The sequence below is a fragment of the Gorilla gorilla genome, chromosome 10, assembly GCF_029281585.2.
Source record: "Gorilla gorilla gorilla isolate KB3781 chromosome 10, NHGRI_mGorGor1-v2.1_pri, whole genome shotgun sequence".
Taxonomy (NCBI): Eukaryota; Metazoa; Chordata; class Mammalia; order Primates; family Hominidae; genus Gorilla; species Gorilla gorilla.
The window spans coordinates 95,589,393-95,615,876 of NC_073234.2; the positions used below are offsets into that span (position 1 = coordinate 95,589,393).

Here is a 26,484-nt window from a genome sequence, read left to right on the forward strand (position 1 = left end):
CATCATCCTTTGATTTTTTTAGAAAACAATGACTTATGTCAAGGTGTCATTTTAAAGATAGAAACTCGTATTTCCTTATAGCCATGTTTAAAATAAAATTAAACAAAATCAGAAAACTCAAGCATCATGTTTATATATTTTGATGATTGTTTGTCTTTGCTTCAAAATTGTTGAGCAGCATTTTTAGATCACTTTAACTCTCTAGATAAAAAATAATAAACATGTTTAAGCTCTAAGTATACTAAATAGGCAAGGTTATTTTCCAGGTTTAACAAATCACCAGTATTTAGCAGCTGTGTGTTTTTGGTTGGTTCAAAGAAGCATCTAATTGTAAGTACGAAATCTAAATCAATATAAGAAAGCAGTATCATTTTTGTTGTATCTTTATTTCAATACTGAAGTTTTCAGCAAAGTTGAGATTTTCCAGAGGATGGTTGCTTTGGAGCTCTTGCTGCACAGCTTATTCAATAATTTCAAGTAATCATTTTCTTTTAATTGTATCTCAGTCACTTAAAAATATGTCATCTGTAATTGAGACTTTATTGTCATTCTTAGATAGCTTTTGTTCTGTTTTTCAAGTTTAACATTGCCTCAGACAATTGGACAGATTTTCATTGAGAAACTGGCTGACTACATTCTTGTGAAAACAACCTTTGGCTTTTCATTGGCTTGGGACGGGATATCTGGGATCTACCTCAAGCTGTCTGAGGACCATAAGGGGAAATCATGTGGCCTATGTGGAAACTACAATGACATTCAATCTGATGATTTCATAATTCTGCAAGGTAAGTGAAGCAGAATAAATGTGTGGGTACCTTCTAAAGCCTTCTTCTTCCCCTGACCAAGTTGTTTGTACCCAGTAGACTTGTCATAGCTTGGGGAAAATTTGTGGCTGCCACTTGCCTGCTTTAGTGATTTTAAGTAAAGGTTGAATAGGAAAATATTTTGGTGTAATTCTTGAAAACCATGAACTAGTTTACCTTTGCTAAATTAGCATGAAGCACTTACTCACATAACACATTTTAATAGAGCATTTGCTTTGTGTCAGAAGGTCGGGATACCTCTGTATCCACTGCTTTAGGAACCTGGAATACATCAGTGAACAAAGCCTTTCACATCTTCAAGTTTATATTCAGTGGTTCAAACCCATTTGGGTCAGATATGTCTATGTTAGGTCAAAAACTATTTTTGTATCCCTTCTTGATAGGACTAAGTTGAATAATTGACAAATAATAGTTTTGCAAAAATAATCAACTGTGAGCAGGAAAGTCGAATAGTAACTTGGAAAGGTTTTATATACCTACCAGATCATCTATTAAATCTAAGTTATGAAACTAAAAGTGAGTTATAAGAAATAGGTTCTGTATCAATTCAGATACTAGTGTGCAATGGCGATAGAATAAGAGAATCACAAACCATAATCATGACTTAGGTCCACACAAGGAAGTGCAATAAGAGGAGAATACTGTTCTTAGTACCAGTGAACTTGGGTTTGAATCTCCTTTCAACTTTTATAAGTTCTGTAATTTGAGGAAACTCATTTAATCACTTTTATGCTTAGTTTCTTCAGCTGTAAAATGGGGCTATACTAATTTGGAACTCACAGAGTAGTCAGTAATAATAATAATATACTTTGATAATATTTATAACAATAGTTTGAGCACATAGCTATGTTATTCCCAATCCTCACAACATCCTGTAAGGTGAGTAGTCTTTTCTTTCCTCTCCTTTCCTCTCCTTTCTTTTCTTTTCTTCTGTTCAAGATGAGGTCTTGCTATTTCTTTCCATTAAGATGGGGTCTTGCTATGTTGCCCAGGCTGGTCTTGAACTCCTGGGCTCAAGTCATCCTCTGGTCTCAGCCTCTCAAGTAGCTGGGACTGCAGGTGCACCCTTGCACTCAGCCAGTATTATTTTCTGAATTTTATGATGAGAGCACAAGGTGATGTGTCCAATGTAACACAGCTTGTAACTGATACTGTCAGGGTTGGATTACAGACCTGACAGGCTCCCAATCCTGTGCTTAGATAAGTGTTTGAGTAATTGCCATTGAAGCTGTAAAGTGCTATATAATACTTCTGTTTTATATTATAAAATTAATAGAGATGATTTGCCCCTATGTTATGTTTTAAAGGATGGTGAAAGGACTACTTAGAGTGTGGGCTCTGGAGTCAGACTGTGTGATTCAAATTCAGCTTTATCATTTATTAAACTTTATAAGTTTAAAGATATAATAAGAGCATATCCTTCATAACGGTTGCAAGGATTAAATGAGACAATTCGTGTAAAACAGTACAGTACCTGGCACATAGTAATACTCAATACATTTAATTTAATTTATAGTCATCTCCAAGTATTTCTCCATAAGCCTATAATGGGGCTGAAATAAAAACGTGTGAAAATGTCTCTACATTGCTTTGAGAAGCCTTTATTAAAATGCAAATGTTTTGCTCAAGATAGATAATGCATCGTCAGGATTAGTTTACTAGTAGCTAGAGTAGAGAGCAGGGCTCCAAAAAGTCAATTTCCTCATATGTAAAATAGAGATAATGATAATGACTCTGGGAGCTTCCCAGCCAGTGAATATTGAATGAGAAAATGTAAATGAAAGTGTTTAAAAGTTTCTGAGCACAATACAAATGTATAGTACTGGGATCATCTCGAAATGGTATTTTGCACCCAGTTGGCATTTGCAATGAGAGGGGTCACAAATTTGGAATCTTGAGACTGTATTAGGAAGTAGGGTTTTGGATGCAGGCAGAATGAGTCAGATGGTAATTGCTGATTTATTTTTCTTCTGTATCAAAGCTTCACGAAAAAAAAATAATCCTTAGTCCAGTTCTCTGTGGTAGAGATAGAAAAGACTGCTTTGGGGTAGGCCAGGTGTGGTGGCTCACTTCTGTAATCCCAGCACTTTGGAAGGCCGAGGCAGGTGGATCACCTGAGGTCAGGAGTTCAAGAACAGCCCAGCCAACATGATGAAACCCTGTCTCTACTAAAAATACAAAAATTAGCCAGGCGTGGTGGCAGACACCTATAATCCCAGCTACTTAGGATGCTGAGGCAGGAGAATTGCTTGAACATGGGAGGTGGAGGCTGCAGTGAGCAGAGACCATCATGCCACTGCACTCCAGCCTGGACAACAGAGCAAGACTCTGTCTCAAAAAAAAAAAAAAAAAAAAAAAAGAAAGACTGCTTTGGGCAACTTCTCCTGGGATGCCCAGGGAACATGGTATGGAGGTCAGGATAGAAAATAACATCTGCTCTTGTTAGAGGCAGGAAGACTTAGATTTGAGTTAAGGGCCAGACAGACTTACATGTTACAGATAACCTGGAACATAAAATGGTTGTTCATAGTGAGCCAACTGGGGCAACATGCACAAGGGTGTCAGTCAGCCAGAGGAAGACTGGCAGAAGGCAATTGAACGGAATTATGGCTGAACTGGCGGAAGACAAGAAGGATTCCGGAAAGTATATGGGGAAGACCTAAGGAAATATTTCAGCTTCTTCACAATGTTATTTGCTTCACAGTATAAGGCAGAGTAATTTTTTTAAAAAACCTAACTTAAAACAACTTTGACAAGAAACTGCCTATTTCCTCCCATAGTATAATAATGCAAGAAAATGTCTATAGATGAGCAGTATTACCTTTAGCTTTAAGAAGCCTGATATTTTCTTGAAACTCAACCTGTATTTTGCTGATTAGAAAAATCTTTAGAGAGAATGAGTTTGATTGAATGCCACTGAATGCATAGTTTCTTAATGGTGATTAAAATTGCATTTCTGTCTGCATTCCAACTCATCCTTCAGGGATGACTTCACAAAGAAATTAGACTTGTCAGAATTTCTGTACACATAGGAAGAAATATAATTCGTTGTCTAGTTGAGAATTCTGTTTCCATAATTCATGTCTACATCTAGCTATGTGACAACATAGAAGTCCTGGTCTATTTTCATTTTTTTCCCAGCATAATAATTAATAATGCCTGCCTTTCTCTCTCAAAAATGTCCCAATATGGACAATAAATTACTCTACTTAGAGCATATTTTATACAAAGCATTTTAATTTTAGTTTAGCAGGCTCCCACACCACCATTAGATATGGATTGAAAAATCTCCTGATAAACAACTTTTAGGACTCTTGATACAATATAAAATAGCTAAATACTTGGTTCAAAAGCTGCGATTAAAGTGAACTCTAAGGGATTGGCCAGGTTGTTTAGTCACATTAAAATTCTTGTGTAAGTATTGAAATAAGTGGGCTTTTAGAAAATGTTTTTGTTTCTTCAGACCTCTAAAAAATGTTTTGAAAGGAAATGTAACTATAAGTGTACTTAAAAAGGACATCAGTTTTTCCATTTTTAAAAAGTATGTTACAGAAGGCCCATACTTTCCTCAGCGTGCAACATTTCAGTGATATCAGAGACAAAGCAGCAGGCCAGACAAATTAGAAAGCCCTAGGATTCTTTTTGTTTTTGTTTTTCTTTTTCTTTTTTTCTTTTTCTTTCTTTCTTTCTTTTTTTTTTTTTTTTTTTTTTTGAGACAGGGTCTTTCTCTGTCGCCCAGGCTGGAGTGCAGTGGCGCGATCTTGGCTCACTGTAACCTCCTCCTCCCGGGTTCAAACAAGTCTCGTGCCTCAGCCTCCTGAGTAGCTGGGATTACAGGCGTGCACCACCATGCCTGGCTAATTTTTGTACTCTTATTAGAGATGGGGTTTCACCGTGTTGGCCAGGCCAGTCTCGTACTCCTGGCCTCCTGTGATCCACCCACCTCAGCCTCCCAGAGTGCTGGGATTACAGGCGTGAGTCACCGCACCCAGCCTGAAAGCCCTGGGATTCTAATAATCTCTTTAATAAGTTTCACAAATTCCCCTATATGTATTCATTCACTTATTTAGCAAATATGTTTTGAGTATGTACTATATGCCGGATACTACACTAGGGATACAGCAATAGAACAGCTGAAACAAGCTCTCTGCCTTCATATAGTATGTATTGTAATGGAAAATAAAATAAACAGAGCAAAATATAATTTTTGTGAGCAATAGCAGCCATGAAAGAATAAAGGTAGAGAAAGAAGGTAAAGAGTGATGGAGCAAGTGTGTGATTGGTGCTAGTCTAGATCACATGTCAGAGAAGGGCTCTCTGAGGCATACATTAAACAGGCCTACATGAAGTAAGGGAGGCAACAGTGAGAAGATTTTAGGAAAGAGTGGTTTTGAAGGAGGAAGAACAAGAGCAAGTGTTCTGAGGTGGGAATGAGTTTGAGTGTTTGAAGAACAGCACAAAGTTAGTATGACTGGAGTAGGTTGAGCAAGAAAAGGTGCAGAAGATATATGAGGGGCAGAGCGGGTTGGGGGTAAGGAGAGAACAGGGCCCAGCTCATGCAAAGTCTGCTAGGCTATGGTAAAGTTTAGGATTTTACTCCAAGAGAGCAAAGCATTCTTACAGATAATATAAGTCCCTCATCTTCCCGGTGTTTGATAGTGGCATGCACACATTATTTTTCTACTTTGAAGATATTCAGAGAGAGTGGCAAACATTTGGCTGGAGATTTCTGACTCTAGTGGTGCAATAGATTGTCATCAGTTGTTGACTTCTGACCATGCAAATCTGGGTGGTGGAGAACTCCAACCTCAAATCTGAAGTCTGTCTTACATGGAACTTTGAGATGTCATCTTGTTTGATTTTGCCAAGTCTTTGAGCTTTGAGATTCAGCCTTTGTCTGAATGGAGGAGGGGAAGGATTAATGTTTGCATCATTCCCTGAACTTGTTCTCAGATCAGGTAGAGAGACAGCTTAAAAACTTGATTTAGAACAGAGAGCACTCTGTTGAGTCAGAGCGCTCACTACCAAATATCTGTTTGTTGTTGCCCACACAACAAATCTTGCCTGAGATTAATGCTGGATTAGCTTTAGGGTTCTCAACAGGGATGTCTTTCCTGAGCATGTTTCAAAACACTGTTCATCATATTTAGATGAAATAGATACACTTCTTAGTCTTCTCTTCTATTGATGTGTTTTCCAGTCTTTCATTGCCTATGTGACTGTCCTCTGAAATGTCCCAAAGAATTTGACAAGTTTTTTTTTTTGTGCGGACCCTGTCCACCAAATATAACTGCAATTTTAATAAGGTTCTTACTAATATTGAATATAATGAGAGAGCTGCCTGATAATTTTTACACTAAACGTTTATATTTTTTCGTTTTACGCATATTTTTTCTCCTTTCAACAGCACTGATTGAACATTGGCGATAAATGCTTCACTGGTGTGTACGTTGTACTCACTCACCTTCAATCCTTCCCCATGTTGTTTGAATGCAGTTTGCTTTTTCTTTCCAATGGAACTAACTTTTATTTGGTACCCACATTTTGTTCAATTTGTTGTTATTATGATAAAGTAATGTTATTATCTAATATCACATTGGTAATTATAATGTTACTGAGTTTAATGTTTTGACCAGGAAGTTTGTGTTGAAGAACCATGTCTATGTTTGTGGAAAATGATACGATTACACCTATTTGTGTGTGTGTGTGTGTGTGCTTGTGTGAAATAGAGGACTATACAGAAGACATCGCTATGTTTGCAAATAGTTGGTCGGTGCAAACTCCAGATGACACCAAATGTGTACTCACACCCTCAGATTTTCCAAATCCGTGCTCCAGTGGAATGCCAGCATTTGAGGTAAATTTGATGTGAGAAATGTGGGCATGTCAGACGGAATACACATATATCTTATTTGTATAATTAGCTAAGCATTTTTTAGTGTAAACACAACATAATTTAAAAATATTATATCCAGGAAATGTAATTGCAATAGGAAATCACTTTAATTTTAGAAATAGTGAATGTAGTGAATTTCATAAATGCAGTACTCATGAAAATAATGTAGTCAGAAAAATGTTAGTTAAAATGTATAAGTTACCATCTTTTTCCTTGTGAGAACTGAAAATCTTGCAAATAGATCTGTAAAAATAATAGAAGACTATACACATACTGTGAAACATAGTCTAGTGACTGCCATCTTTTTTTGCACAGGCAATCTTCTTCAAGTGTCAGATACTGTTGCAGTTTCCTTTTCTGAGCTGCCATGAGTATATTGATCCATACTTATATATTGCCAGCTGTGTTAATGATCTTTGCAAGTAAGTGAAATGACTTGTAGTTGTAATAAAATTTTCTGTATGCAAAAAGAAGACCCACAACTACTTCTGTTACTTAACCATTTCAGCTGTTCACAAAATATTATGGGAAATGTAAAATGTAAACTGCAAACAGCTATTAAAAGTTTGCTATATAACAGTCACCGTCTAATTTTTTTATTGATACGTAGTAGATGTACATATTTTCAGGGTATATGTGACAATTTAATACATTCATGTAATCAAATAAAGGGAATTGGGTACCTGTCACCTTAAACAGTTATCTTTTCTTTATGCTAGGAACATTCAAATTATTATCTTCTTGCTATTCTGAAATATACAATTGATTAATGTTAGCTATAGTCCCCCCTACTTATCTATCCAACACCAGGTCTTATTTCTTCTACATGTACATTGTACCCATAAGTAATCTTTCTTTACCCCCACCTCTCTCCTACCCTTCCTGGACTCTGTTAACCACCAATCTACACTCTATCTTCATGAGATTCACTGTTTTAGTTCCCACATATGAGTGAGAATGTGTGATATTTGTCTTTCTGTTTGGCTTATTTCACTTAACATAGTGACCTCCAGTTTCATCCATGTTGTTGCAAATTACAGGATTTCATTCTTTTTTATGGCTGAATAATATTCCATTGTGTATATATACCACAATTTTTTTATCCATTCATCCACTGATGGACACAGGTTGATTCCATATTTTGTCTATTGTGAATACTTCTACAATAAACACAGGAGTGCAAATATCTCTTCCATATGTTGATTTTGTTTTTTGGGGGATATATACTCCTTAGTGGATTGCTAGATTATATACGAATGGTAGTTCTAAATGTTTTACCTAACTAGCATGAACAAAATACTATGGCTCTTAAGCATTTTTATGCCATGAATCCCTTTTGGGAGTCTAGAGAAATTTATAGACCCTTTTTAAAAACAATGTTTGAAATGCACAAAATAAAACACATAAGATACCAAACAAAACTAATTCTAATAAAGTAGTTATCAAAATAATTCTCTTCATTTCCTGTATTAGGGGACTGCATCACAAGGGTCCCATACCATGAGAATGAAAATGTGAATTGGTTGAACACAGATTAATTTCCTGCTTGGGTTATGATAGTGTATTGAATTCAATTCAGCACACATCTTTTGAGTATCTATTCTGAGCTGAGTATTTTGTCACTCCTTGGAGAAACAGAAAAAATTTAGACATCTTGTTGCTACATGATCTTGATCTTGTTGCTACATTTTTCCTTTTGTCGAGGGTATTATTTTCAATTTCATGGCCCAAACTGCATCACCACTATCATGTCCACATTTTAGCCCTTAAAAAGGGAGAAAAAAAACCAAAAGGACTGGCATCTTTTGATCTGGAAGTTTCATGCATGCTTCCACTTTTAACCTTTTGGCCAGAACTTGAATACATGGCCACACCTAGGTGCAAGAGAAGCTGAAAAATGTTGTCTTTGGCTGGCAGCCATCTACCTGGCAAAAACTTGGATGTTCTGATACTAAAAAGGAGAAGGGGGAACTGGAGACAAAAATCAGTCTCTGCCACACCCACTTCATCTGAAATTTCATCATTGAGAAATTAGCATTTTTGTCTTTTGAAATTTTGATAGTTTTTAGACTTTGACTTTTGAAACTTTGATGCTTTCTCCAGGGAAAACAAAAATAGCAGGATAGAGAAGCAACTTGTGCTGGCTGAAATCAGCTGACACCTTAAGAGACACCTTTGTGGTAGAGAGGCTGGGTTTAGGGACAAAGCAGGCATGTAATAACAAAGGAAGGACATTATAATTAAGTGGACGTTGATAAAATGGAAGTGAGAAGCTGCCAGAGCCAGCCTTTCACTCCCCTCAATATTTCATTCAGGGCTAGACCTATTTACGTTCTTTCTTCCATTCTGTAGGAAATGAGTGATTCTCTTCATTTCCTGTATTAGGGGACTGCATCACAAGGGTCCCATACCATGAGAATGAAAATGTGAATTGGTTGAACACAGATTAATTTCCTGCTTGGGTTATGATAGTGTATTGAATTCAATTCAGCACACATCTTTTGAGTATCTATTCTGAGCTGAGTATTTTGTCACTCCTTGGAGAAACAGAAAAAATTTAGACATGGTCTCTGTCCTAGGAACTCATATTCTAATAGGGCAGAGAAACAGGTCCCTAACAATGACACAACGCCCTAAATTCAAAGTGCTTTTGATGTGGAGGACAGAACTATTAACTTTATCAGAGAGTGCCTACACAGGCTCCATGGAAGAGATAACATTTTACTTGGAACTGTGTGATACTCCACCAATCCTTGAATTATGCCATCCTGTTTCTGCTTCTAAGAATGCCAAACCCAGCAGCAAGGAAATGATTTTAATTTTGCGGTGCCAAAGCCAATTGATGTGAAAACCAAGATCCTTTAATACCCATTTTTCCTATTAAAGTTATCATTCAAAATGGAAAAAATAAACTTATTTTCCCCTTAGTAAATTATAATTTTTTTCTTGATAATAATTTCTTTCTTGCCCAATTATTGTGAGTTTTCATGAGGTGTCACATATTAATGTGCCTGTCATGGTTCCTAGAATAACATAAACAACAAATGGTGAGTATTATAGTAATAGTTGCATTGGGCTGGAAAACCAATATTCAGTTGCTTTGCTAACTTTTAAAACCACCGTTAATATAGGAAAGAATGCACATGTTAGAAGATAGATCATAAATGTAATGTCTTTCCAGGAATTTAGCAATTTTAGCCTAAACTGTTTTGAAAAGACTTTTCTTATTTGTAGGTTTAGAATCTTTTCTGAGCCTCTAGAGTTTATATGCTCAGTCCTTTTTTCCTTCTAAAGTTCAGTTGATTGGACTAGATAAGCTACAGGACTCCCATTACAGTAGCACAGGATAAGGGCAATTTGAGATGGTGGCTTTTACAACAGTGACACTGAAAATGTTAAGCCTCACAAAATGCAGCATTCTTAAGACCATTATCTCCTAAGATATTTAACTATTCAATTTTGAGTTTGGATTAGGTTGAAAAACAAGCCCTCTACCATGGTGTAAATCTGCTTACTTGATAAGTACCTTGTTAATCTGCTTTGGGAATTTTCAGAGCTCTAATAGGAAATTATTTTGGGGGGAAGCTCCTGAAGTGATTATAAGAAAATAATTAAAGATTATTTAGTCTTGGCAATGTTATAAAAATAATTAGCTTTAGTAATTTAAACTTGAAAGAATTCAAAATCCTCTTTTAAATCTTAAGTTAAATGCCATTTATTCAATCTTTCAAACAACCCAAATGCCCATCAATAATAGAGTGGATAAAGAAAATGTGGCACATATACATCATGGAATACTATGTTTTGGATTCTTATTGCAAGAACTGCTGAGGAACCATTAAAATACTTTTGATTACTATAGATTATTGGTATTGGTTTTATTCCAGTATGTGGATAATCAAGAGTATGATCTTTTGGAAACAGCTTTCGTATTTATTGTTTTTGTTGTGATAGAATTTTATCTGTTTTAACAGGACTTATTAAATTCTAAAAGGCCTGGAATGTTTTGTGTGTGAGTGAAAAAAATACACGGATTATGGGGAAAATGTTATAATTAAAATACAAATCTTTTTCATTATAGTATTCCTTTGACTCAAAAGAAAAGTGATAAAATTATTAAAATGCTTTGATGAAGATTATTTATCTAGGCCTAATTAGCTGGGGACCCATGCTCATGTGTTTTCTGCATTGTTGTACTTAATAAGATATATTATGAGTGACACATATGCTGACATCAATTAACATCGGAGTATTCATCATGCACTCAGCATTTCTAGGGATCAGGACCTCAATGGTATGGTTTCTGTCAATATTTCCTATGTGATTCTGGCTCTGTCTTTTCACTTTCTAGAACTGATGATGATGAAACCTATTGTCGAGCAGCCACTGAGTATGCTAGAGCCTGCTCTCATGCTGGCTACCCTATTCAAGACTGGAGAGATGACTTTCCAGCATGCAGTATGTTTTTTTATTTTCCAAGCCCTGTGTACTTTTGCCAATTTTGGGTTAACCCTAGAACTCAAAACTTACCGTACTACTCAATACTAATGAATTGCAAGGATTTGTTATTGAGATATCCATGAACTTGCATACTTTTTGAAACAAGTATGCAATTTTTTTTGCAATTAAAAGTTAGTTTTTGCAAATTATTTTTTGTAAAAAATAAAATTACAATTTTTAAAAAGAAATAGAGGCTGATAAAATTGACTTAAGCACCCCTGTTTGTCTGTTTTAGCTGATAGATGTGATGATAGCTTTGTCCATCGGGACTGTATCAGTTGTTGTCCACCAACCTGCACATTTGAGAAGCAATGTCTTGGGAGCAATCTCCATTGTCTTGATGGATGTTACTGCCCAGATGGTAAGTGCTTCATGAAGAAACCATGTCTGCACTCATGGAAACTAGTACCCAGTGATCTAAGGATCACATCTTCGTTTTGCCGTCCTTTCCCAGTACATTGGACCTATTGCAATTTTCTGTTCTTGTAGAAGTTGGTCCTTGAAGTGACAAGGAGGAATGGCTACTTTTCATTGATAAAAGGCTCATTACTTTGTAAAGTTTCCAGGAAATTTGGAATCTATAGTCCTGAAGTTACCCATGAGAAATCTTTTGTTCGATCAATATTTAATGGTATTTAACAATTTATATATCTTCACTTTTTAAAAAAGGAAAGGAAGTTTGAGAGAAAGGCTTCACATTTTTCTAGCACAATCTAGTACTGATGTAGTTTTAATATTTGAAATTAAAAGTAACTTAGCAAGTGAGAGAGGTAGGATTTAAAATTAGGAATGAATCTGCTATACTGATAGCTGTTTCTAAAGAACACTGAGGATTTACTCAAACCCTTTTTATTTTTACAGATTAAAAAAATAGAATCACAGAGATAAGTGATTTTCCCAATATCCTCATTAACTGAGTGAGGATTACTTGGAACCAGATCTGTTTGGCCTCTGCTCATTGTTCTGTTAGTGCTACTCAAAGTATGGCGGACCAGTGCTAGTCTGAGCTGTTTGTGACCTGTCAATGACAAGATAAGGCATTTGCACCAGAATGTAAGCCCAAGCACCAAAATAAAGTCAGTGCTTTCTCCTACAGTCTTACCATGAAAAAGGTCAGCTGAATGAAACAGTGTGCTTAGTAACATGGCTGATTTAAATTCTGGCTCAACCTCCTTTACCTGTCAGAGAGAAGTAACAAACGCCGTCACATGGTCTTGGACATTTGAGTAGCAGTACCTAGCTCTTTATGATTCTGTGTGACAGTGTAAATCTTTCTCATCTTGGAATGAACAGAAACTAAACTAAAAATGTACTTTCTCCCTCCTTCTCTCCCTTCCTCCCTCAAATGCAAGGAAACACTGTTTTGTTTCCTTTATTCTGTATGGTGAACCTTGAGTTTTTGATGGCAAGTCATGAGATAAGAAAATGGAAAACTACTGAAATAGATCCTTTAAGGTAGCTACTGCCTGAGAGTCAGGTTGTCAGTAATCCCACTGAAAGTAAAGAAATTTGTATTTCCAGCATCATGCGTAGGTGTTCAACAGAAGTTGGTTGAATTATTGTATTCAAGAAATACAATCTTTATTATTTCTTTTGAAATTTTGATGTGTATTTCTTCTCAATTAGGCCTTGTAATGGACAATGGGACTTGCATCTCCTTGGAAAATTGCCCATGCGGTTTTCATGGATTAGCTTATTCAGTTGGTTCAAAAATTGAACAAGAATGTACTGAATGGTATGTGATCAGTGTGCAGCCAATTATTTCTGGGTACTTGGCTAGTTGACAACTTTACCATGACAGATGTTTAAAGGAATATACTCATTACTAATTTGCTTCCCCAAATTCCAACACAAAACTTGCATTTTATTTAAACTCCTTGGGGGAAGGGACATCTGTATTTCCTTTTATGATGTAATTCTTATCACTTACCTTGGTAATTCTATAACATCTTATATCCACATAATGAGTCTGTTGCATTTTCTTATCGTTTGTAATCACTAATTTGCACATACTGTTAGAACTTGATGGTGCTTCTGGGCTTCTCTGTTACATACTATAAAACATGCCTCTCCAGATCACCAGTTTTTGGTCCATGATTAGAAACATTTAGAATTCCATATTAAATTTGCTAACTAACACTGTTGTCAAATATGAAATCCCTGCAGGACAGTCCTAAAAAGAAACAGAGGTCTAAATGTTGTCAGATACTTTTCCCTTTGGTGTCTGTGTATATAACTGAAATGTAATAGGATAACTAACCACATTCTCAGATGCTGATTCTGTTTCTGTTTTACAGGTACTCTGCTTTTGTCCTCTAAAACTCACACCTTTGTCAGGGTGGAAGGTAGAATTTATCTGACATAAGAGGAGATCTCTTCTCTCTTTTTAATACCTGTTGATCTTCATCATAGTCAGTGATTTTTACATATGACACACAAGAGATAATAATTTAGGTGCCAGCCAGCTCAAAATTACTAGTCAATTGAACTTATGCAGAGATGATTTTTTAATTATTATTTATTGATTTTATTTATTTTATTTTATTTTATTTTTTGCAGAGATTTTTTAAAGTCAGATTATTCTGAACCTATAAACATGATATATTTTGGTCCATTAATCAATACATTGATGCAAACATTAATACAGTTTCTCTATGCCAATAGATTAATATTTTTATAATTTCTTTTAGTGTGTGTGTTGGTGGAGTTTGGAACTGCACTGAGCAAGACTGTCCAGGTAATTTTTTAAAATGTTTTTATAGAGAATGTTTCAAATTTCTTTAGATTGGGGAGAAAGATAGCACTGATCTTTATGAAGACATCTCATATATACCAAGGGCTACAATAATCTGTAAATGCAATTACTCAGAGGATACATGGAAAATTGAACAAGTGATAGCATTGAGTGGGCAACTTTTGTAAAACTTTATTAAAACAGTGTAAATGTTATAAAACCTAAAAAATGTGGAATAAAGATCATTTTATAAACATTAAATTAAATGGGATAATATAATTTAGTCTAGTAAGTTTGTCAAACCAGCAAATTTTAAATACAACACAGTAGATTTTCAAAGTTTTGATGCATGATTATTTACCCTAAGTTGATCTGCTTTTAAAGGATTAACCTGATCGTATCATCCTCCTCTCTCTCCTCCTCTATCTTCATCTCCTTTTCTTTTTCTTTGTTTTCTTTTCTTTTTTTTTTTGGCAGTTCAATGCTCAGTTGTAGGTGATTCTCACTTTACAACTTTTGATGGTCGACATTATTCTTTTATTGGCATGTGCCAATACATCCTCGTGAAAGGAACTGGAAAAGATAAATTCACGATTACTTTACAGAAAGCTCCCTGTGAGCAGGTAAGAACATTTCAAAATGACCAGAGGAATATGGATTCACTGATTTTTGCTTAAACTTCATTTCAGACTAAGAATGATAACATGAGTGGATATAGCTATTTTCTTTAAAACTAAGATGACATTGATTATTAAGATACATCATTATTCTACATATTAGAAGTGTTGATAATTATTCTATGACATACCATTGGTTACATGACGCATCTTGATCTCAGAGATATTAAGCTGTGAAAACAAGTATGTCTTAGATTAAATACTATATATTTAATTGGATTTTCTTTTTTAAAAAGTAGTACGTATAGTTTTTTGTACATATAATTTTGTGCGTATAGTTTTTTGAACATTTTATGCATGATTGTACAATGGATCTAAGTTTTTTGTTTGCTTCAACCTAGCTATTTTAAAGAGACTATTTTTGACAGTTTTGAACTGGTTTCATAGCATTCTAAACAGATATGATGAATTTCTTAACATATGGGAATATTTATTTAGATCTTTTCTTGAAATAGTAAACTCATCAATAATTTCTAAATAAAGAAATCTAGGTCTTTCATTCATCTCTCTAAAGCAGGTAGTCAAAATTTTGCCAAAATGTTTAATTTTTTAGTTCTATTCTAATAGAAAATAATTATTTCCAACAAAAATTCTGAACTGCTTTATTTGTTTTTTCCAGTTTTATTTTTTCTATGTAATATATTAGAGTCTGAATTAACTTTCTGTGTAGAAGTCTAATTCTCTTGGTTCTTTGCTTTATTGACTTTTTATGTCTAATACGCCAGTTAAATGAATTTAGAGAGGTACTTTATATGCCATGGAAAACATAACTATTGGTACTTTACTGAAAGACTTTAATGTTCTAAGTAAAATGTAGGTATACACATGATATATTTAATGTACTATATAAAGTTATATTTTATTAGGAATGGGGCTACATAAAACGGGTTATATATCAGCTACTTTATTACATTACTTATACTCAAGGCTTTTATATCTTAGAAATTCTAATTTATATGCACTCTCTTTCTTTTTTGTTCTCTCCTCTCTCTTTCTCCCCTTCTCCCTTTCTCCCATCTCCACCTTCCTGTCTCTTTCTATGGCTCTCTCTCTCTCCCATTCCTTGCATTGATAATTTGATTTTTACGCAGAATCTTGGCTTGGTCTGCCTTCAGTCTATAACTCTGATTCTGGAGGATGATTTTAACAAACAAGTGACCCTTGGTAGGGGAGGACAAATTCTCACTAGTCCTAACCAAGGCTTCAACCTGAATGGTAAGAAACAATGCTAATGGTGTACTTTCTTTACATCAAACAAACGAACAAACGAACAACACACACAAACAAAATGGGATCTTTTCCTAATGTTAGGCTGACTACCTAGCATTTATAGAGTTTGTATGTGTCATCAGGCCATCAGCTACAGATAGTGATGATGATTATGTTTATGGGACCTAGTGATTACCTCAAGTGATCTAGACTTTGGAAGGGAAGAGAGACAAGCAAGCAGCCACTTACAATAAAATGTGATAGACTCAAAGACATACATAAAGACTTTGGGGAGTCTAAATGAGGTGCAGCTCACTCAGCTCTGGAGAGGGGTGTACTGAAATGGTCAGGAGTGTTTTCTGAAAGAGGTGGGTGATTGTACAATGATTGTCTCATTGAGCATTTAAGGATGAGGAATTGCTGGGTTGAAGGGGATGGGGAAAGTGTTTCATGCAGATCAAGGAGGTGTCGAATTTTGCAGCATATTTAGGGGGAACCAGAACTAAATTGGTTTTGCTACAGCAGAGAGAGGGTAAAGGAGAATGTCTGGATGTAGGTAAGAATGAGAAGGGCTTATGTAGGAGGCATTTTACATTGTGGATTTCTGGGGCAGGTCCTGTTCATGCCTGCATTCCAGCATAGCTGTTAATAACACTCTCACTCTCAAAAATGTCTTGATTTATCTTACAAATCACATGCGCATGCTACAGAGGTGTCAGGCTAGGGAAGTTGAACTTGATATGAATCAAATATGAAATTATCATTTTTGACTGTTTTTATGTACAAAGAGGGCAATCTTATGGTTCAACCAAATAAATGGTGAGTTTTTAAGGAGGTTTTAAGGTGAAGGTTTTTTTTTTTGGTACATGACTATGACAACAGTGTAGAAGTGACTTTGAGAGTTGCTAGACAGGAAATATGGACAAGAGTTAGGATGTTATAAAAGTAGGGCATGTGAGGAATGAGGAGGAGGTCATCTAAGGCAGTGATGATAGAGATGGAGAGAAGAAGACAGATTGAAAAAACATTTAGGACAAAAGTCTGAACTTGGTAATGGATTTCAAATGTCTAAGGACTTCCTCCTTCCTTGTGAGATGCTTGCAAACTGAAAGTATGTATTGACCTGAACAACTACTAAAAATGGCTGCTGAAGACCAGGAGGGAGGGAGAAAAGAAGAGGAATAGGAGGGAAAAAAGGCAGCCATAGGTGGCAAAAATTGGCCCTGAAGCACAGGCAGGAACCACTAGCCTGCCTCTCCTCCTTCCCTTGTATCTGGGGAAGAGGGTCCTGGTGGTATACCCTAGCATTTCAGAACACCGTCTATGAATGTCAAAGCTGATTTACGTATGTTCTTTTCCTGCAGGTATTGTTGAAATTCAAACTCTGTCATCCTTATTTATACTTCTAAAAACCACATTTGGTTTAAAGATTCTGTTTGCTATAGATGGGGAAAGAATTTATATTCAACTTACTAGCGCATGGAAAAGAAGAACATTAGGTCTGTGTGGCACTTTTAATGGCAACATAAGGGATGATTTTCTGTAAGTATGATTTCTGCATAGTTAACATACTTAATGACTGGTCATTTAAAGGATATAAATTCATTAAAAATGTTTACTTAACTAATAATAGCTTAGCTGTCATTATTCCAAGAGATTTACATGGATCATCGTATTTAAAATGTATAGCAATCTCTGATAAATATGTTTATTTTATAGATAAGGAAACTAATCAAGTCCTCAAGTGGCAAATAAATCATTCAAGGTCACTTAGCTCACATGTAGTGGAGCTAGGCTTTGGATTTAGACAGTGTGGCTCAGCTATGCTCACTGTTCCAGCTATTCTCTTCTCTGCCATCTACCAACCTTAACAGTATTTTATTTTTGAAACATAGCTGCCTAAAAAAAACAAACAAATAAACAAACAAAAAACCCTCAATATCAGTATGCATTAGTGGTAGTAAATACTCTATAAATATTGATATCATTTGGTATTATTAATACCTAAAAAGCAACATTTTATTATCTTGCTAGATACTGTGATTGTTGGTGTTTCATTGGAAAAGAAGCAATAACACATATTTGTACCCCTTGTATTGACCAGGTACTTTTCACCTACGTGTGAAAAGAAGCAGTTTATAATTTAGTGTAAATGCTTTGCGCACTTGTTATCATGCTAAAAGCACAATGGGAGCAATTTAAGCAGTAGACCATGGTTCTCATCCTCACGGAGCTTTGTGTTGCAGATCAGGAGAGGATAACAACCTTTAAGAAATATATGTGGAATCTAAAATAGTTGAAATCACAGAAGCAAAGTATTATAGAATGGTGTTTGCCAGGGGATAAGGGTCGGGGTGGGAGTGTGGGAAGATGTTGGTCAAAGGGTACAAAGTTTCAGCTAGACAGGATGCATAAGCTTGGGAGATGTTTTGAGATCAATTAATTATATAATGACTATAATTAATGTGTACTTGAAATTTCTAAGAGAGTAGATATTAAAAGTTCTCACAACAAAAAATAAGAATGTGAGGTGATGCACATGTTCATTAGCTTGATTTAACCATTTCACAATGTATACCTTGGAACATCATGTTGTACTCTGTAAATGTATATAATTTTTTTTAGCTATACCTTAATTTTAAAAATAAAAAATGAATATTTAGTGTTAGGCAAGGATCAATCAACTATATATATAAATAAATCAACTATTATATATAAAAATCAACTATATATATAAATGCTGAGGTGATTCTAAAAATTAAGTATTGGGCTATGTGATTATGGCTAGAAGAACAACAGGGGGTTCATTGTGGGCTGGGCAGCCAGGGGACATTTCATGGAGAAGCTACTCTCCAAATACTGTTTCATTTCTTTTTTAAAAAATTTTATTTTATTTATTATTATTATTTTTTATTTTATGTTAAGTTCTGGGATACATACGCTGAATGTGCTGGTTTGTTACATAGACATACATGTGCCATGGTGGTTTGCTGCACCTATCAACCCGTCATCTAGGTTTTAAGCCCCGCGTGCATTAGGTATTTGTCTTAATGCTCTTCCTCCCCTAGCCCCACACCCCCAGACAGGCCCCAGTGTGTGATACTCCCCTCTCTGTGTCCATGTGTACTCATTGCTCAACTCCCACTTATGAGTGAGAACATGCGGTGATTGGTTTTCCATTCCTGTTATAGTTTGCTGAGGATGATGGTTTTCAGCTTCATCTGTGTCCCTGCAAAAGACAGGAACTCATTCTTTTTCATGGCTGCATAGTACCACATTTTCTTTATCCAGTCTATCATTGATGGGCATTTGCGTTGTTTCCAAGTCTTTGCTATTGTAAATAGTGCTGCAATAAATATATGTGCTTTTTAAAAAACATTCTTGCCCATACCCTCCTTCCTGCTTGGGTTCTCTCCTGCTCCTCATCTTTCTTGTGACCTCCCATTTATTGTTCACCCCAATTCAGACATTATTTTCCTCAAAAAGCTGAGCATTCAAAGTTAAATCTGACAATGCATTATCTATGAAAATTTATTGTTTATCTGTCTGGTTTCTTGTCTTTTTTTATCTGTTAGGGCTTTGAGACTAAGAGTTATGTCCTTGGTCTTTGTATTCTTAGGAACTAGCATAGAACCTCACATATAGTGGACAGTTAATTGAACTGAGGTAGAATGTTTAGTGGGGCATCAGGAAGATAGTTTGGATGGGCAAGGGGAACTGGCATTTAAAATTTAAAAAATTTTAATTTCTTCCATCTTGTCTCCTTGTCTTCCTGTACCTTGTTTTTAGGTAATTCAGTTTTTTGTTTTATTTATTTGTAGGTCAAAATATTGATATCTTCACCACACTTGAGAAGCAGAAACTACATTAAGTGGCTTGGCTATGATGTTCAGAAAAGACATTAATCCTGTTTTCTCTTCTTTGTCAGAATGGGTCAGCAGTCAATGTTTAAGAGTCGGCAGATCTGTCTGCCTCTTTCTAAGGCACCAGTCCCCGCCACGTATAAACATTTAGGTGTGATAAGAGTGCAAGATGATACTTCAGAGTCAGAGATAACTTGTGAACAGTGTTTAGCTTTCCAACTTAAGTAGTTAAAACTCTTTCATCACAAAGGTTAATGTGAATATGCAGACATTGCGGAATAGAAAATATTAATTACTTGAAAACATATTTTGTATGCCTTATTATAGTAAGCCGACTATGGTGAGCTGAAAGGTTATTTTATAAAATGAAAGACAATAAATAAGTCCACATTTTAGCTCCTATTTTTAAAATTTATTGTTTGAAGGTAAAGTAAATGAAATAAGAGAGCCAAGCTCTAAGTCAGTTCCACCTGGAAACCTTGACCTGTCACCCTGACCTATTTTATTGTCCTTCAGAGGAGTGAAGAGAGAAGGAAGGGGAAAGAATGAGAAGAAATGAACTAGCACAAACCATGCAATTACTTTGAGTCTCAGTGTTCTTAAATAAACAAAATGAGATTTTGTACTAGGGTGTTTGTTGCAGTTCTTTACAGTTATGGGCTAGTTTGATTTTGAGGAATAGGAAAAGGAGAGAAGGACGAAAGGGTGGGGACAAGGAAATGGCTTGCGTTGCTCCCTTTTTTTGTCCTCTCTCGGTCACTCTGCTGAGCAGCTCCAGTGAAAATAGTTAATCTATAAGGACACTAGAGAAAGCTGAGATAATGCCTACTCTTCTACTTAGCCATATTGGAGGAGTTAACACAGTCAGGATTGTGGTGTGGTCAAAAACTTCCTGCAGGAGATCTAGTTCAACCTGATTCCTAAGAAGTTTTGATAGTGTCTGGCACATTGTCCAATAGGGGTTGTCACTTAATAAATGTTGGTTGATGAATGAATACATCTGAATGGCTGCTGGGGGTGGAATTGCAGTGTTTGTTTCCTAAACACTGTTGTAGTTTTAAGATAGATGTTTTTCATTTGGTTTGCCCACTTCATAATGGAATCTTGATATTTCAGATCTCATAATGGAAATTGAAATATTGAACTTGATATATAGACTATTTATATTTTGATATATTTGTCTTTACTTTGAAAAAAATCATGTGAAATGCCCATACTAACTTCCCCACATGCACCCTCAACCACACACATGCTAAAGTTTTGGTTGTGTGAGTGTATGTGGTTAAGTCAGGGAGAACTGTGAATCGTGGCTTTGATACTTAGCAGCTTAGTGTAATTTAATATTTCTTAGAGATTCTGCTTTGCTTTCTCTGTAAAATGGGGATAAAAGATGTTTTTCTTATAAGTTTGAGATGAAGATTAAATAAAATCATGTATGTCTACAATTTGGCACATTGCAAAATGTCAGTAATATGGAGCTTAATATCGTACTTTTTTTTAAACTGGTAGAAAATTTCAAGCTGTAAGATTTCCTTGTACATTATGAAAAATAGTATTCTCTTATTTAAATATCTGAAGGTTATGAACAAATGAATGAGAGATACATGAAGATGAGCATTGTCTTTGCTTTCTAGTTCTCCATCAGGCATGATAGAAGGTACACCACAACTTCACGCAAATGCGTGGAGAGTTTCTTCTACCTGTTTTGCACCTGTTCATGTCCCAATGGTGGACCCCTGTAACATCAATCAACAAAACAGTAAGTTTTGCATGTAAAATTCCTTTCTGCTGTAAACTTAGGGAAAAGTTCTATGTGTTACTATAATTTTATAAAATTAGATAGTGAATTTAAATTCCAATTTTCTCCATTATGATAAAATCAATGCCATTCCTCGTGTATTTTTTTTGCTTAATATTATGCCTTTACATATGTCTTTTCATGTAATCTAGGTTGTTTTTTAAAAACCTGACAGTGACTTTTATTTCCTATTTTTCTTTCATAAATTTTCTTATTTTAGATGTTTAGAAATCCCTTGTTTGCAGATGTGGACTAGCATTTGGGAGTTTTCAGTCTTTAAATGCTAAAGAAAAGCCTCTAGGAATCCTCTGAGAATGCTGTGATAGTCTAGGGGTGTTCGATGTCAGTTATTACCATCTCATTACAAGTCCCTACTCATAGCATATATTATGGCTTTATAAGCAGGAAGCCAGTGATCCAAAGAGGCTTTGTGCCATTGAGTGGGCAACAATTTGAGATGGTCATGCTCCAGAGTTCCAATTTGCAATGACAGGACAACTCACATGCTAAGAATTTTTGGCTTCATTTTTTAGAATTAAAGCCCCAGCAAACCGTGTTAAAGTCTAGTTCACTTTGCAATAAAAAAGATATACATGTATATATTCAGATAGAAGATATATACAATACATACACATGTATATATATAATTGTGAAAAAATTAATGTACATGCTTAAATATTCTTATAAGTTTATTTTTTCCTTTAATCATCTTGGCTAGTTCAGTATTTGGATGTAGTTTTTAAAAATACATTACTCATATTGGTTGAGCATTCATAAGAAGCCAGCACAGTTTATGGATCATGCGGTGGTTGTTGGGAGGATTCTGTTGATTGCCATATTGTTTTTATTATTAACATAGGATTCTGGTATGCTGGAAAGAGCACAAGATACTTTTGCTCTTTGTGCTTTCTATCTTTTTTAAATCTAAGCCAGCTTTTAAACTTGAAAATGTTTCTTAACCTCTTTGATCATTTTTCTTATCTATAATAACACGGCTAGACTAGAGTTTTTTAGTTTCATGAATAACTACTTTTAATCTCACTCCCATTTAACAATACCTTCCTCCATTCTGTCCCCAACTTTCAACTAATCTACTCCTCCTCCTTCAACTACTCTTGTTTGGTTTGTTTCTTTCTTGGTTTCCTCCTGGATATTTTAGCAACTTTACTTTTTATTTTTTAATAACATGTTTAAGTTGAAGTAGAGTGCAATTGATAAATTCAGTTTCCCTGTGGTCATTTCTTTAGTTACCTCCTTTATTATATGCTATTTTGCTCTATTTTCTATCACTTTTCTTCCCATATCCCATGTCTTTTAAATATATACATATATGAAATTGAAATATTAAACTGGATATATAGACTATTTATACTTTGAGATATTTGTCTTGTCTTTGAAAATAAGCCTGTGAACTACCCACATTAACTTCCCCACATGCACCCTAAACCACACACATGCTATGTACATGCATACATATATTTGATATTAACCTTTTTTTAGCTTTGCCATGAACTGTGATTTTTTTTTAAAAAAATTCAAATAGGTAAATTCAGGAAGATCCCCAAAGAAAGGAAAATAAGTAGACAAAAGTCAGTAACTCTGATCTAGATTCTAAAGGATTTTTTTTCATGAGGATCTTCTTTAGTTATGCTTAACTTAATGTCAGTGGGAATATACTTTGATCTACAAATTGTTAGCCTCTTTGGTGTATTACTTTGCTCTTTCAGGATCCTTGGCATTAAGAATATATATGTAAACAGTATACTGCTATAGTTTAAGTCATTTGTTTTTATATACATATACATACTGAATGCAAAAATATCATACTTGAGCAATTATCATGTTTTCTTACCAATAATAAATATATGTAATATACTCAACAAAATAAGTTCAGTATAATTCCTTAGTAGTGAAAAAACTGATCTCCAACAGCTTATCTGGTCTGTAAAAGACAATGACAATGAAAAGATTGATTAATTTTATCTGTTAGGAAACCAAGGAAAACTAGGTCCACGATATCAAGAAACCACAAACCTACCCTCTTTCAGAAAGATGGAATCTGAATTGTTTTGTCAAACGTGGTTACTTCTATAAAGAATTATATCTGATCAGTCATTCTCAAGGGAAAAATCAACAGATTTCAGGAAATGATTACACAGATGTCCTCCCCTCCCCAGGTGATTTTATAGTTACATCTCATGGCCTTCAGCATATACCCTAATCCCTAATTTCTACTCATTATTCACTTATTCATGCATTTATAGATTTATTTATCAAACATTATTGAGCTCCTAATATCTGCCAGACACTGTGCATTGTGTACTGTACACTGTACACTGTGCATTGTGCAGACATTGAGTTCAACAACTACGTGGCATCTGACACATTACCATTCATTTCAGAGACTCCATTGAAATGAGATCATTCCCAATTCTTCCTAGACAATTGTGTATTACACAGAGTTGCCATAATATCCACAATCTGGAACCACTTTATTATGTGTGGATGTCTGGAAATAAGCCTCCCAATACTCTCCAATTCTTTATAGTAGGTTTCCTAAGATGATCCTCATGCAATGGGATGGTTGAGGCCACTGCTTCTCTCAACCCTTCTATTACTCATGTTATTCAGGTATAATACACTATTTTTTTTCCTAAAAGTCTGTTGAATATGGATTAAGTGCTGTTACCAATATTGTATAAAAAAACAAAAACCGTATAAGCTGAAATTGTTCACTCTTGTATTAAAAGTAATATGCACTACAGTATATTTCTAAGAACGTGAAATGCTTAGATAATTCTGGGGAAAGATCTGAACTGTTAAATAAGATGCTAATTGGGCTCTTTGTTAGTTGGGTATGCAGCACACTGTGATGTCATCCACCAGGAGCTCTTTGCTCCTTGCCACATCTATATTAGCCCTGGGCTGTACTATCAGCTATGCCGCCACGATGCATGCAAGTGTGGAAGCTCCTGCCTGTGCAATGCTCTTGCCCACTATGCCTACCTCTGCGGCCAGCACGGTGTTCCCATTGATTTCAGAACTCAGATTTCTTTCTGTGGTGAGTACAATGGCACAGATAAAGACTATCAGATAATACCTTAGAGACCTCTATGTTTGTAATGACTGCTTTTATTTTTTAAATGAAATGTCAATGTTGCATGTAAGTTATTTGAAATATTCTCATAATGTACAAACATGAAAAGCAAATGAAATAATATCTTAAGATTGGAGATATGTTGGATAAGACCAATAACTTTTGACTAGTTTTGTAATAAACGAAATTATTGTAACTATGTTTTGAAATACGCAACAGAAATAATTTAAAACATTTGAAAAATTCTTATCACTTGAGAAAGATTGCCATGGCACATAGAAACATATCTAAATATTGGAAAGTATGGAACAGATTATGTAATACAGTGATGCAGTTGATTTGTACTTAAATAGATGTTATGCAACAGGCAATTATTATCAAGTTATTGGGACTCTAATTTTCACACTTATGTTGTCTGCCATTTTCATTCATGGTAGATTGTTTCCTTGTGTGTTTTATAATTTTTTTTAATCAGCTTATTTTTACCAGCACCCCTCCAGCCCCATTAGAATCTTTTGTGACTTAGGTTTTGGGGGTACCACTCTCTCCACCTCTTCATTCCTTCAGTGGATTTTTCCAGTTATTCCAGGGGTATCATTGGCTGGTGTTGACATTAATTGCTCAATTTTGGCTTTCTAAGACAAAAATAGTGTAAATATAAAAGTAATGTAAATTCATATACCAAATTTGTTTAAGATATCAGCCTAGGATTTTAATTTCTTAGAGGTAACTTTTTAATCACAGACCCAGCAGTTAGAGAAGCTTTTCTATCACCTTTCTATACTATCAGCCAGTTTCTTCTAGTCTGGGGGTTGACAAGTTACAACCACTGGGTCTCCTGCATTTTTGTGAATAAAATTTATTGAAATATAGTCATGCCCATTTGTCTGTGTGTTGTCTATGGCTGCTTCTATACTACAAGGGCAGAATTGAGTAGTTGTGACTCAATTCAACATATATAGTTCTGCAAAGCTGAAAATATTTACCATTTGCAAAGCTGAAAATATTTACCATTTGGCCCTTTGCAGAAAAAGGTTTCCAACCCCTGCTTTAGTCCTTCATTTCCACTGAGGATGTTGCTCTTTGAGCATCCAAGTTAAGGGTCTCCCAATTCCTTGCCTTGTAACAGGCCAGCTTTCATTTTCTATCATAGACCTCTAAGGAGGCATAAAATGTTTCTATGTGCCATGGCAATCTTTCTCAAGTGATACTTCTTTGTCCTTAGCTGTGGTGTGCCAGAAGGGCATGCTGTACCATCACTGTTCCTCGTTCTGCCTCCATTCCTGCATTTCTCTCTCTTCCCCGGAGCAGTGCAGTGATGACTGTGCTGAAGGCTGTAATTGTCCGGAAGGCAAATTCTATGAAGACACTCTTAACTTTTGTGTACCCATGTAAGTCATAGAAACAGGTTGGCAGCATCCTGTTTTAATCTCTTTTTCTCCTTACGGGCTAAATGAGCTTTCATGGAAGTTTTTGAAAAAATATTTCTTATCGTCTTTACTTTTTTTTAAAAAAACCCTGCAAATGTTCATCAACAGTTACAGAAATAGCTAAGGAATCTCTGATGGTTGATCTTGAAGTGTATTCCTGCTTGCTTTTACCATAGTCAAATCAATAACAAGGTTTGTGCTTCACTGTCACATGGCAAACTTTAGTAGCAGGACTGTAATATCTCAGCACTCACAAATTTCTCAATTTACACACGAAGTAAAGCCCTTTGTCTTATACATAGTGTTAAATGATATATCAGTTATGTTTCTCTGAATTGCATTCAGTGATTTTTCTTGTGACTAAAACAACACAGTTTGTGAGTTGTATTTTAGAAAACAAAATCTGGAGCTACGCAAAACTTCATGTCTAAGCAGCTTTTGCCATTTGTGTAATAG

General features: G+C 35.3%; 1 protein-coding gene across 1 annotated transcript in view; it reads left to right on the forward strand.

Annotated features, from left to right (window-relative positions):
• OTOGL (otogelin like) overlaps positions 1 to 26,484 on the forward strand; it is a 273,380-nt gene that overhangs the window by 136,577 nt on the left and 110,319 nt on the right. Inside the window, exons 12-24 of the mRNA XM_031016545.3 lie at positions 580 to 785; positions 6,554 to 6,681; positions 7,036 to 7,142; positions 11,072 to 11,178; positions 11,456 to 11,581; positions 12,847 to 12,955; positions 13,911 to 13,957; positions 14,432 to 14,577; positions 15,723 to 15,846; positions 17,205 to 17,382; positions 21,338 to 21,462; positions 24,353 to 24,562; positions 25,824 to 25,989. Of these exons, the coding sequence (XP_030872405.2) occupies positions 580 to 785; positions 6,554 to 6,681; positions 7,036 to 7,142; positions 11,072 to 11,178; positions 11,456 to 11,581; positions 12,847 to 12,955; positions 13,911 to 13,957; positions 14,432 to 14,577; positions 15,723 to 15,846; positions 17,205 to 17,382; positions 21,338 to 21,462; positions 24,353 to 24,562; positions 25,824 to 25,989 (1,779 nt within the window). The remainder of the gene's footprint in view (positions 1 to 579; positions 786 to 6,553; positions 6,682 to 7,035; positions 7,143 to 11,071; positions 11,179 to 11,455; positions 11,582 to 12,846; positions 12,956 to 13,910; positions 13,958 to 14,431; positions 14,578 to 15,722; positions 15,847 to 17,204; positions 17,383 to 21,337; positions 21,463 to 24,352; positions 24,563 to 25,823; positions 25,990 to 26,484) is intronic.